Below are 12,455 nucleotides of genomic sequence, written 5' to 3'. Positions count from 1 at the left end.
CCTGGGGCCGGGGGGCTGCCGCGTCCTGGGCCTCCCGGGTAAGGGAAGGGCCGTGGGGCGCCTCCGCTGGTCTTACTGCGCTGCCCTTCGGGCGCCGGCCGGGGAGCCGGGGTGTCAGTCAGTCAGTCTGGGGGAGATGAGACGCTTGTGTGTGTGTGCGTGTGTGTCGGCTTAGGGAGGTGTGCTGGCCCTCGGCGGGGAGGTGCCCCCCGCACCCCCCCCCCCGCCGCCCTTCGGCGCGGTGCCCCGGCCGGGAGCCGCCGCAGTGCGGGTGGGGGCGGGGAGCCCGGCCGTTAAAGTCCGTTGGCGGCCGCGTGACGGGTGCGCGTGGGCTGCAGCRCCCTTTGCGGCCTGAGGTGGAGGAGGCCCGGGGTGCTCGCGGGGGCTGCGCGGACCTGTGCGTGTCCAGGGAGCAGCTGCTCTTCCGCAGGGGTGCGGTTGCTCCCTCCTCCGTTCCTGCTGCCGCTTGCCTTAGGGGCTGCAAACGGGAGAAGGTGGCCCGGTTCCCTCAGCTCGGTGTGAAGCGTGCCTAATGGTGAGGCCTCGCCAGGCCGYCGAAGGGCTCTGCTGGCCTCCGCTGTTGAGCAAGGTGATCACCTGCCCAAGCACAAGGCTGCTTTCTCGCTCTTCCACACCCGGTGCTTGTCTGGTTTGTTGAGTTTATCCAGTTCCCTAAACTTGACAGAAAACCATTCACTTTTGCTGAGGGAGTGAGCCTCATCTGAGGTTGCTCAAAGTAGAAGTGAATAAAAGTGTTTGCTGCTGCTAAGGATGAATGTTGCGTATCTGCCTGAAAAGGTGTTTGCAATGATTTTTCTTGATTTTTTTTTTCCCTGAAAGGTTAGAGAAAATGGTTGCAGCATGATCAGAATAGCTAATTGTTGAGTGTGCTGACAGCCCTCTGAGAGAGGGCTAAGCAGCAGTACCCATTGGTGTCCTGGTGGGGTTTTTAACCCTGTAGTATCTGTGATTGCATGAAACAAAGTGTGGATAATGTAGAGTCCGTTATTTAGAAGAGCTGCATTTGTCTGCTACTCCTCTTTGCAGTGGGTAGCTTACAGTGCTTGAGCATCCCAAATTGTTCAGAGGATTGCTTTGGCTTTGGCTAAGACTTCCACCTGTGTTGTTCGGGTCTCATTTGTGGTTGCTGTTGGCCATAACAAGAAATCGCACAGTGTTGCTGATGAGAGACTTCCGTAGTATCAGAAAAGGCACCTGGGTCTTCCTGTAGTTAGCTGCTGTTGACTGTAATTTATAATCTTCACCCTTCAGAAGTGCTTCCCTGGTCTTGCTGAGGTCTTTCAGTGAGATCAGAAGAAATTACTGGGTGGATGTTCAGTTATTAATGTTTTTGACCAGTCTGAAGAAAAGTCTGAGAATGTGACTCATGTGGACTGTGCTTTCAGATTGGCTGGCTGGGGTGATGGCTTTAGGTTTTTGTGTTATTCATGTTAGGATTGCTGCTCGTGCATTGACAGTGACACTTGTCAAATGTGCAAGACTAGTTTGTGGAGCAGCTTAGATAGCAGTTGCCTTGTAGCTGCAGTTTAAACCTTGCTCAGCGTCAGAGCTTGAGGGCACCCTCCAGAGTGCTGCAGGGTGGAAACCTAACCCCTGCAGAGGTGGTTATGAGGGTTTTGGGGAGAGAACAATATTCCTAATTTTTTCTATCAAGTTTAGCACTTTCTGATGTATCTAATCTATTGCTGGCGAGTGAAGAAGTGGCTGGCTTACTGACATAGATACACAAACAAAAAGCTGTAGTGTGGACACATCTGAATAAATACACCTTTACTGTGATATTTATTCACCTTCATAATAATTGCAACATTAGTAGGATAAAAAACTGTCCCAACTTTTCAGGAAAGATTTAATGTTTTTAATCTGTAGTTCAAATTTCTAACTGTTATATTTTAACTATTAACATTCAGTGTTTTGTAATATCCATATTTTTCCTGCATGCGCCTTTACTCATGCATGTGCAAATTAATACAAAAAGCTTGACTGTAATCTCTCTGATAGTGAGAAAACAGAACCCAAAGCTGCAGAACAGTTAAATGGTGTGACATTGTCAAGGCCTGTTTTTGCAGAATTTATCTACTGGTTATGTCAGCAGGGAGCCCTCATCTTTCATTTGGGGTAGTGTGGGCTTTGTACCCCACTATTGTTTTGCAGTATTCAAGAACATGTCCTCTTTTATTCTAAGAATTAAGAGTATCACAGTCTTATCAGAAGTCTAGACCAAGCTTTCAGTTTAACAAATTATCTTGCAAAGTGGGATAAGAGAGTGGATTAATTCTCACTAACACCTCTTTACAAATCACTTATCTTCACGCACAACAGACAACTAAACTTAGATTAAATATGCTAACAGCCGTTGAGATTCAGTGTAGTATCCATTAGTCAGTGTTGACTTTGATAATCTTTCGTCCTTGTTTGAAACCAGCTCAAATTTTTGATGGTTATTAATATGAATAACAGAGTCCAACCTAATGTTTGCTTTCAAAATGTGTCTGGTTTGCTATCTTGAACTAAAACAAAACAAAATAATTTAAGTTCTCAGTACATCAATAGGAAAACTTCCCTTTCTTCTAATAATGTGTAGCAGATCACTTTACCAGAAGTTGAACTAAACAAATCTTCCATTTTTTAAATATTTGCAAAATGCCTTAGATTTGCAAAGTGGTATTTTATTCTAGATAAATGTAGAACAACATGAGCAATAGAATAGTTTATCTGCCTTGGCAAGAATACACCAAACCATGTAATGGGATATCTGTGCCTGTTTAGAAGATGGTTAAGAAAATCATAGATCTGCAAAGGTCAACTCCTTCTTCTTAAGGGATGTGTTTAATTGTGTTACTCTGTATTTATAGAAAATGTAGGTTTTTTAATCTTCTATGCTTCATATCTGGGAAAAAGACTGATGTTAAGATGGCACATGTTAAATAACTTGACACAGAGCCTATCACCTTATTTATTTTCAGTATTACTGACAGTAATACTTAGCTTAAGCAGAAATAACTGTCGATGATAGGCCTCCAAAAGGCTAGATATTATTTATTTATTGGCTATTTTATTTAGTTTTGGTCAATGCCAGTGCTGTTTTATGTTCATCGTGTTAAAAAAGGTAAAATTGCAAGCTTCTTTCCTAGTTCGCACTTTCTTTTTAACTTTCCCCTTTGTATCTGTCTCCTGCATAGATTTTGTGGATTTGGGATTTTGACCCAGTTGCAGTTTTGACCTTCAGTTGTAATTTTCCTCCAAAGTTTGCCACCTTATGTAATTGTAAACTTCCTTTCATGCATAATACTTCAGTCCCAAAGTTAAAAAAATAAACAGATGAAAAAGTATCATTTCTTGTGAAAATAAGTAAACATTCAAGATGGTATAAAACATGAGGGAAAAGGAAGTATAGCAGACGTTAGCATTCGGCTTCTGTCAACCCCTTTGCTAATTGCTGAGTAAACTGCTTATGTGGTTGGCGTTAAATGGTTTGAGAATGAATCACAATCAGTTTTTTCCCTTCCAGGTTGATCAATAGTAGTTATAACCACTGAAGAATGTAAGGGGGACTGTTTTTTTCACTTGAGCCTAAGTATATTATTTTCAAATAATATGCCCTTATTTTCTGAACCCTAATTTTATAAAATATTAGTATTTTTGCCAAGGTTATCATGATGATTGTACTAAATAGCTCTTTCTATCAGTTTGCAGGCTGAAGTCATCGGTTAGCTTCCTTACTCGACCAGATCGACCAAATCTAGCTTATCATAAACTAAAAGGCAGGAATCCAGGGATTATTTTCCTTCCAGGCCTTAATTCAAATATGAATGGTCAGAAAGCAATTGCCCTTGAGGATTTCTGCAACTCTCTAGGTCATGCCTTCATCAGGTACATTCAGACTGTTGTTCTCAAGAAAATGAAACAATTAAGTATCATCGGTCGGGAGAGGGGGGAATGATTTTAATAGAAAAAAATATTTAAGTACTGAGATTAATTTTGCTTAATCTCTTACTAGTAAATGTAGATTTTGGCATTTGGTTTGGAACATGGGCTATGCCATATATAAGCTTAAAAGCATCTCTTTTCCAGTGAAAACGTGCATTTGAAACCTAGGCGCTCTGTTGAGAGACTGAAGTAAATCAGGAAAATGTATTCTGAAAGTAATTTAGAAAACTGTGATAAATTTCTGTAGTCTAGTCAGTGCTATGTGTTGTGTTAAGGCTGCAAGCACAAAAATGAAAAAGGAAAGAAAAGCTTATAAATTTTGGGTTTAAGACCTGGAATTCTAATTTTTGTAAATTATCACTATTAGCATTCTTTTTAACTACAAAATCTGATTAAACTATCCAGTGGCTTGTATGATTTTAGGTGATCATGTACATACTTGGTGAGATTCTGCTTTGATAGTCTAGGTGGAATGCTGAGTTTCATAAATGTTCATAATTGGGTATAGTATTTGAAAGAGAGATTCTTTACATTTAAAAAAATACCTTTTAAAATTGAAGTTTGTCACTTTTTTGCTGCAAGGGAAATTCTACACATCTGGGAATTATCCTGGTAAATTTGGCTATTTATATCTCACACTGTAAGAGAATACTGCATCACCTCATTGCGTATGTTGTATTTAAATCTCCTTTCATATGACTTTTGATGGTAAAGATAAGCAGGACCAAGTAAGAAAATAAGCAGTGTGATACATTGTCCTCTGTTCAATTTTGATTAAATGGTACCATTTCATTAGATTCTGTGTAGCTACGGACAGTACTACAACTTTCATTTTTATGGTTACTTTTGCAGATTTGACTATACAGGATGTGGAAGTTCAAATGGTAATATCGAGGAGTGCACAATAGGGAAGTGGAGAAAGGATGTTCTGTCTATACTGGATGAACTTACAGATGGACCACAGGTTATATTTTATTTTTATATATAGAACATTTTCCTCCCTCAAGATAGAGCATTATATCCTTGAAAATGTGCTCCAAAAGCTCTGGTAAACAATAGCTTCTATTTACAGTCTCTTTTCTCTTAACAACTTGCACTCGCTCTCTTTCAAGATGATTCATTTGAAATAAGTCAGATTCGTAGGAAGTCTTTCGCATGCACATAGATCACAGAACCATAGAAACGTGGGTTGGCAGGACCATCTGGAGGTCAGTTAGTCGGGCCCCTGCCTAGGACAGCACTGTCACTGCAGTGGGTCAGGTCAGCCAGGGCTTTGTCCTGAGGAGTCTCAGAAACTCTCAGGATGAAGTTTCCACCTGACCTCTCTGGGCAGCCTGTTCCAGTGCTGCACTGCCCTCCTAGTGAAAAAGCTTTTCCCTGGTATCTAAATGGTGGTGTCCAGATGCTGATGAATTAACTAATTAAAATAACTATTAACTAATTAAAAATGACTTACAGTAACATTAAAACTTAAGATACTGTATATGGTGAAATAGCTAACAATTGTCAGCAGAAGCAGCATTTGGTTTCTTCTTTAACTTTAGAAGGGGATATAGAAGCTCATTCAACTACTGTGAGGACCTTGAAAACTGCTGCAACCTGGAAATACATCAGTATTTTGTTAAAACCTTTCTGTATTATAAATTGCTTTTGTTGGTCCCTGCCACTGCACTGAGCCTTTGTGATATGTGTTTATTTTAAGAAGGAAGCATAAAATATACATGCAGTACTGAATTGTTTCACCTCTCATTTTGTTTACAGTGTTTCAGTCCCAGTCAGCAATAACCAGCCATGCCAAACAAAAAAAGAATAATAAAATACCAGATCCTGTGGTGCTTACTCAGGCAAAATTTCCACTGGAGATGACAGCATTTCTGCCTGGGTAAGGACAGCAGGATTGTGCCCGAGGTTTAAGTAGTTAAACAAGATGAAAGCAGATGTTTTGTGAAAGAAAAAAAATTATTAGATGTTTCCTATAAAATATCTTAATAAAACATCTTGTTTCCTCTCTTTTAAGATTCTGGTGGGCTCCAGCTTAGGGGGATGGCTGATGCTTCATGCTGCAATGGCGCGTCCAGATAAAGTAGCTGCTCTAGTTGGAGTAGCTATAGCGGCAGATCATCTTGTAACAACTTTTAACAGGCTTCCCATTGAGGTAAATGCTCATGGTTGGCTTTTGTGCAAGTTAAAATCTATCAAGCATTTAAGATACTGTGTTGTTCAAACACTGTACTTGGATTACACATCTTTTGGTAATTTTTCTCTATGTGTGGTGGAGGTAAACTGAAAACTTACATTAATTTGAAAATCTGAAAAATACTGTGCTGCTGCTGTGAAGCTAATGCAAATACTGTCCAGAATACATTTATATTACTGTGGCATATAGGACATGGAGTTATAGACCCCTGTTGTTCAGCAGTCCATTAGATTCCAGTGTTAAAGGTTTTATACTTGTATTCAAATTGGATTGAATCTATTCAGCTTGTTGGATATAAGGTGAATAGGATTGTGCTTTCAAGGGTGAAGAAGTAGCTGTTAAAGTAGTTAAGATGATATTGGATGAGATAAATCCAACACAGGTCATCTGTACAAAGGGAAGTCTTCAGATTAGTGTGTTTGTTAAGAAACTCTAAGATCTAGATGGCAGAAGATCTTTCTCCAAGCTGCCTGCTTAGTAGTGATAACATTCAGTCTTCAGGAAAGTAAATTGGTTGTAATAATGTGACAAAGAAATATGACAGTAAATAACTCATACTGTAGAGTAAAATATTTTCTTTATTTTTTTTGGAAGGTGTTTTGACAATATTCTAGTATCATTACCTAAGGCTTTATTTGTACATGAGTTTAAGCTTTACTGATCCTGAGCAGGCTTGATTTTGACATCTGTTTATGGCTTGCTTATTTTAATAGGTTGAAACAATGAGTGGTATCATGTCATGTAAGGAAATATTTCTTATCCTTCATGCTGAGTTTTTTATTCAAAATAGGGAAAATTGTGAAGAACAACAATGTTGCTTTTTAAAAGATACTTATTATGGTCACAAGAGGTAGCATAAAAGGTTGGTTCGAGTTAAATGAGACAAAGGTCGCTGGTAGTTAGGAATAATGTACAAAAAAAATAAACGTGTTTTCAGTAGATGTTACTGTTCTTGTATGTAGCAGTCATGTTAGTATTATGCTGACATAAGCTTAATCTATTTGTTACGACAGATTTTGTGCTGTATTAGCAGAGGAAATAAGAGATTAAAAAAACAAAATATTGACTTGACTTGATCAAAAATTGTCTTTCTTAGATTCTAAGGATGTGCAGATTTGTCCTCAGAGTGAGGAAATAGGGTATTGAAACAGCTATCATGGCAAAGCCAGAAAAGGCTCATCACTGGAAAATTCCTGTTTCCTAGGAGTCTCCTTGATTGAGGTTCAGTGAATTGATTGAAGCCAGAAAGATGTGCTGTTTATTGTGGCTATATGTCTTTTTCTTTCTGATAGATTCTGGCTGAGAAGCTTAATTTAGCTGGGGAGTATTGACTAGATTAATTGCAGGAGAGAGGTGCAGCGTAGCTTTTGTGACGTGGTACGGGTTTTGCCTTCTCAGATACTGGAAGGCAAACAGGAATATATCTTCTCTTCTAATAGGACTGGGCAAAGTGAAATTTAAAGTCTGAGGAGGTTTTAGTGCGTTTAGAGTAGAAATGAGAAGTTGGGGCACTCTAAAGAATTCATAACATCTTTCTTGTGTATTCTTTGCCTTTTTTTTATAGGCACAAAAAGAAATAGAAGAAAAAGGTGAATGGAAATTGCCAACAAAGCATAGTGAGGAAGGCTATTACTCTCTGACATATGACTTCATTAGAGAAGCAGAAAACCACTGTGTGTTGAATAGTCCTATTCCTGTAACATGTCCCATAAGACTTATTCATGGCATGAAGGATGATGATGTCCCTTGGCAGATCTCTATGCAAGTTGCTGATCGCGTTCTGAGCAAAGATGTGGATATTATCCTCCGCAAAGTTGGCCAACATCGTATGAGTGAGATGGAAGATACAAAACTTCTTGTGAATACCATTGATGATTTAATTGACAAGCTGACAACACTAGCATAAGCTGTATGGTAGCATAAATGCATGACCTCTGCACCTGACTCTTTTCCATGAGTAGCGGAAACCCTGTTCTTAAAAAGGTGATGCCAGGGTTGTGACTATCACAGTAAGAACCAGAGCTTTAACTGCTGTTCCTTACCTCTGTTCTGTAAATACAGGTATTTTTGTTAATGCTGCATTTACACAGATAGTTCAAAATGTGAAGAGAGTGCTGCTGTTTGTTTTAAAATCTCTCTTTTACCACTTGTACCTTTTTTTCACAAGCTTCCTACACTGTTTTGTACTGAAACGCATACCTTTCTTATTTCATGCCAGCGGTTCATTTTGTTACTACTTGGCCTGTACAATACAACTTAATTTTCTCATTTCTTTGACACCTTTACAGTATTGTGCTTTATGCTCTAACATTCTTGTTTTATGTCTGAAACCTTTCTGTGCAAGCCAAAATACAACATAAGTGTTTAGCGAAGTTATTGTCATTAGAAATAGAGCAAATAAACATGAAGCATAATAAACAGATTTCACATAAAATGATGATAGTGTCCTTAAATAGTGTTAAAATTGTAAAACAAAAGGCATGTGAAGCCCTGTGAAGATGGTGTGCTTGGAGTGCTGGTTAAGGAATAAGTTATTTTGGATTTGTTTAGAGTAGATCAAGGCTAAGTTTTACAGAGATGAATACCCATAGGCCTGTTATGGAGCTGCCCACGTGTATGGGAATCCCACTGTTGCTGTCTTAAGAGCCTAAGAATGCAGTGCCTCGAAGTGTGAATACAACTCTCTCATCTATACCTGTAAGTAGGATTTATGTCCTCTTCTCCAGGCTACCTTTGTATAACATTTAATTTGTGAGACTACTTATTAAGGGAATAATATATAATCTTGGTGTAAAGCAAACTGAAGGTGGATCAGTATTGTGACCCATTTACTTCTATAGTAATTGCTTTAAAGTGAGGGGTACGAGACCATAAGGCCTCACTGCCTCTCTTCTATGTATAGATTATCAGGAACCATGTCTTCTGGAGTTAACTTGAGGTGCACAATTGCAAACATGAACAACTTTTAACTGAAACTTAGAGGTAATAGTTGGATAGTTCTTGTAACATAAGTCACTTAGAATTTAATAGTATATGAATTTAATTGCAAATATGACTATTACCCGTCCTTTGTCCAAAAGTAAGGTGTCATTCGTACATTTGGAATAGAGATCAGGACTTAGATGAGAGGTTGGAATTAGTTCCCTTTGCCTTAATGTGAAACCTCAGTCAGAAACATTTAGTAGTTTCTGGCTTTGCTATTTTAAATAGTAAGTGGCATCACTATTGATACCCAGAAGACTAAGGCTTCTAGGGGCAAGGTATTTCTATGGGATTTGTCTTTTTTGGTGTTAGCATTCTCAGTAGAATTTCATTGTACGGAGCTTTGCTGAGGTACTCATTTAATAAAATAAAAAAAAATTACAAAAAATAAATTTCAGATGACTTGTTTGGAAGTAGGGTTTCATTTAGGCTTCAACACTGGGGGAAAAAAAAAAAAAAAGCTTTGATGCGAAACTTTTGGATCCTGATAGGAGGAAGGAGGATAAAAGAGATGGCTCTAGTTCAAAAGAAAGCTATAGTAAGGTTATAATATAGATGTGACCCTCCTAATTTAAGTGGACTACTTCCCTAATTCAATTCAATTAGCTCAGGAATATCTGTCTTAGAAATTATATCATTCCATGGAATGTTGTTTCCAAATATTTCTGGTTTCTGAAGGGAGTAGACACTTTTTCTGCTAGCATGAATATGCAATTCATTACGTTGTTAAGCTTTGAAGACTCTTAAATACATATTTTTGAGGAAAAAATAAGATGGCTTGTGGAAATTGTTCACCCACTTCCATTCCTGAAGCTTGAGTTGTGTTCATCTTTATGTATTGTTAAACAGTTATCTTCTTTATATGGATTCATATGACCGTTGCATCTAATATAACCTGAAAAACAGATTTGTGAGAGTTTTAAAGAGACAGTCAAATCAAAATTAAGTTACTTTAAAACTTTTTGCTGTTAGCTTACCTATGGCAATTTCTTTTTTGATTCACTTGTCATGTCTCAGATTGCTTTGTCTCTTAAAGGAAGAAGAAATAGATGAAAAAATGAAAGCAGATTGCTGTAGTTCAGAATTACTTCAACTTTAATTAAGGCACAAGGTTACCAATTGTAATAGATGTATTTTCTTTCACATTTATTAAAGAAGTTATTTCAGTAGCTGAAAAACTCTTGAGTTATTTTTTTGAATGGGCGTTATCCCTGTATACATCCAGTTGAATGTACGTATGTTGTTCTGTTCAACAGTTTGGAAAAGTCTTTATACCTCTGCATAGACTGGAGCTGTGTAATTCCCTTGAAAGAATTACTTTGTCTTCCTTCAAAGGTTCATCTTAACTTTTATCAAGCAATTGGTATCTCATGGGTAAAGTCTTTTTGTTGCAGTGCCTTAGTGCAAGATAACTGAAAACAAAGATGAAGGGGGGGAGTTGTGTGCTTTTTGTTTGTTTGTTTGTTTTAATTCTGTTGTGATAGCATCTGGGTGGGAGAAGGCAGCAGAACTGGCTTATTTGACACAATCGTTGAGGATACAACTGCAGCAACAATTGCTTAGACCTTAGCATTATTGAAACTATTAATCCTAGGGGTTTTTTGCTAGTCAGTGGTTTTGTAGTTCTCTGTTTACATTTCCTCCCTGCTCGCTAAATGGAGATAAGTGGTAGTTTGCTTCAGGTGCACCCCAGAGTTAAAATACACTGCCTAAATACAAAGGCAGAGATTATACTTTCTTAATAGAGTATTCCAGATAATACATTTGAGATGCAACGAATGCTAATGCCCTTTTCTCTGAGTTTCTTTACTATTTTCTGCTTTCAGTCCTTATTCCTCTTAAATGCAAAGATGGCTTTGAGGTAGACCTAATGTAGCCAGACTTTTTCCTCTAAATTTGCCGCAGTAGTTCCATGGGTATTGCTCTCGCAGGCATAGCATTTTCTGTGTGTTCGTGCTGGAATTTACCAGCATGTTGATTACTGCCAACTGGACATGTTCAAATGCCTGAAGGAAGGGTTGTGTGATAACCTGTGTTCTCCACTGCATTCCCTGTTCCTGTGTTAGTGTTGCCAGAGCTGTACTGCTAATTGCAGTAGCAGAAGGTCTGAAGAAAAACAGCTAAAGGCCCAGCTTTCCTGCTGTAGCATCCCTGAAACCAGAGAGATTTACAACCTACTCATAACTAGCTCTTGCCTTACCAGGAAGTCTTGACAGTCTCTAATGCCATATTCACATGTTATGGTGTCATTCTTATTTTATTCAGTAGTATGTTTTGCCCTGTGAGGTGGTGCTTATGGCATCTCTCTCATCTTTGCTGGAAGATGCCTAGATAGTGAATTATTTTCAATGTTAGTCATGTTTAAAAAGCTATTTCTCTTTTGTAGAATTTCTATATTAAACTAGTGTATTATATATTTGGAAAGAAAGCTTTGCGTGGTACGCATTTTTGGAATCCTTTCTAATGGATTCTTAGGTTCTGTGGTTTTTGGTTTTGTTTTTCTTTTTATGGACATCTTATTTGCTGCCAAGTACAAAGTATTTTATGGAAATGTAACATACATCTCTTCAACAGTATGCTGGATTTTCTTGTGGTGGTTGGAGGGTTTGTTTTCTTAAAATTTCTTAGTTTACACTTAATTATTTTCAGTAGTTCTCTTCGCTAAGTTAGTGTTATTGTCTTTCACTTCTGGCAGGACTGAAAATCACTTCCGGGCTTGCCTGTCACTGAACACAGTATGGATGTGTTGGGGCTGAGAGTGTTGTCCCAGCACAAGGAAGCTCTGGACACTAACAGAGGAATTCGACTGCTTTTTGATCAAACAATACTAGTTGAATAAGTGCCTAGAGATATTTATTTTATGTGTAATGATTAAATTACATAACATGAATTCCTGCCAAGGAATTAATTAGTCCTCTAATTTTCATGAATGTATAACACATATGAGCTTTTATAGCTAGGCATGAAGCTTGATTAGCATGTAACACTAAAGAAACAGGTAATAGATGTAATTAAAAAAGAAACAAAAGCGTTATCAGCTCGCCTCAACTGTCCATAGTCTTTATCAAATGACGCTTTCATTTCAGATCTGCTGCAAAATATTTGAAGCTATTTGAAACCTAACTTGTGAAGCAAACTTTAAATCTGTCTACTAAAAAAAACCACCGAAATGGCGAGGAATCCTTTCCAGGGTTCGGGAGCTACTATGCAGTGGACCAGTATGTATTGAAAGAATCTGTAAAGGTTATTAACCTTCTTTACTGTTAAGCAAATGCTCTTCTTCTGTGTATATTGAGCTGTACTAGTGCAGTTTTATATATATTAA

General features: G+C 38.2%; 2 protein-coding genes across 11 annotated transcripts in view; both read left to right on the top strand.

Annotated features, from left to right (window-relative positions):
• Nucleotides 1-6: 6 nt before the first annotated feature.
• On the top strand, nucleotides 7-8,586 carry ABHD10 (abhydrolase domain containing 10). Of its 3 annotated transcripts, none has more exons than XM_026058326.1 (5): nucleotides 7-38; nucleotides 3,711-3,894; nucleotides 4,804-4,915; nucleotides 5,969-6,106; nucleotides 7,713-8,586. In XM_026058326.1, exons 2-5 carry the CDS (start codon nucleotides 3,830-3,832, stop codon nucleotides 8,052-8,054), a joined length of 657 nt encoding a protein of 218 aa, XP_025914111.1. In that variant the 5' UTR covers nucleotides 7-38; nucleotides 3,711-3,829; the 3' UTR covers nucleotides 8,055-8,586. The 3 variants fall into 3 exon arrangements, with proteins under 3 accessions (XP_025914111.1, XP_025914109.1, XP_025914110.1); XM_026058324.1 differs by lacking the exon at nucleotides 7-38 and adding an exon at nucleotides 418-638; XM_026058325.1 differs by lacking the exon at nucleotides 7-38 and adding an exon at nucleotides 657-3,130.
• TAGLN3 (transgelin 3) overlaps nucleotides 528-12,455 on the top strand; it is a 29,347-nt gene continuing 17,419 nt past the window's right edge. For 4 of the 8 annotated variants that reach the window (XR_003252247.1, XM_026058329.1, XM_026058331.1 and 1 more), the window contains exon 1: nucleotides 10,398-12,348. Coding sequence is in view for 1 of the 8 variants with exons in the window: in XM_026058329.1 (XP_025914114.1) it covers nucleotides 12,300-12,348 (49 nt within the window). In the remaining 7 variants the exon portion in view is untranslated. Of the gene's footprint in view, nucleotides 590-10,397; nucleotides 12,374-12,455 lie in introns of those variants that run through there. The other 4 variants (XM_026058333.1, XM_026058332.1, XM_026058327.1 and 1 more) reach the window with 3 other exon arrangements.

The sequence above is a fragment of the Apteryx rowi genome, unplaced genomic scaffold (assembly GCF_003343035.1).
Source record: "Apteryx rowi isolate R43461 unplaced genomic scaffold, aptRow1 scaffold_146, whole genome shotgun sequence".
Taxonomy (NCBI): Eukaryota; Metazoa; Chordata; class Aves; order Apterygiformes; family Apterygidae; genus Apteryx; species Apteryx rowi.
The sequence above is the reverse complement of the archived record's forward strand: the minus strand, read 5'-3'. Positions and strand labels throughout refer to the sequence as shown.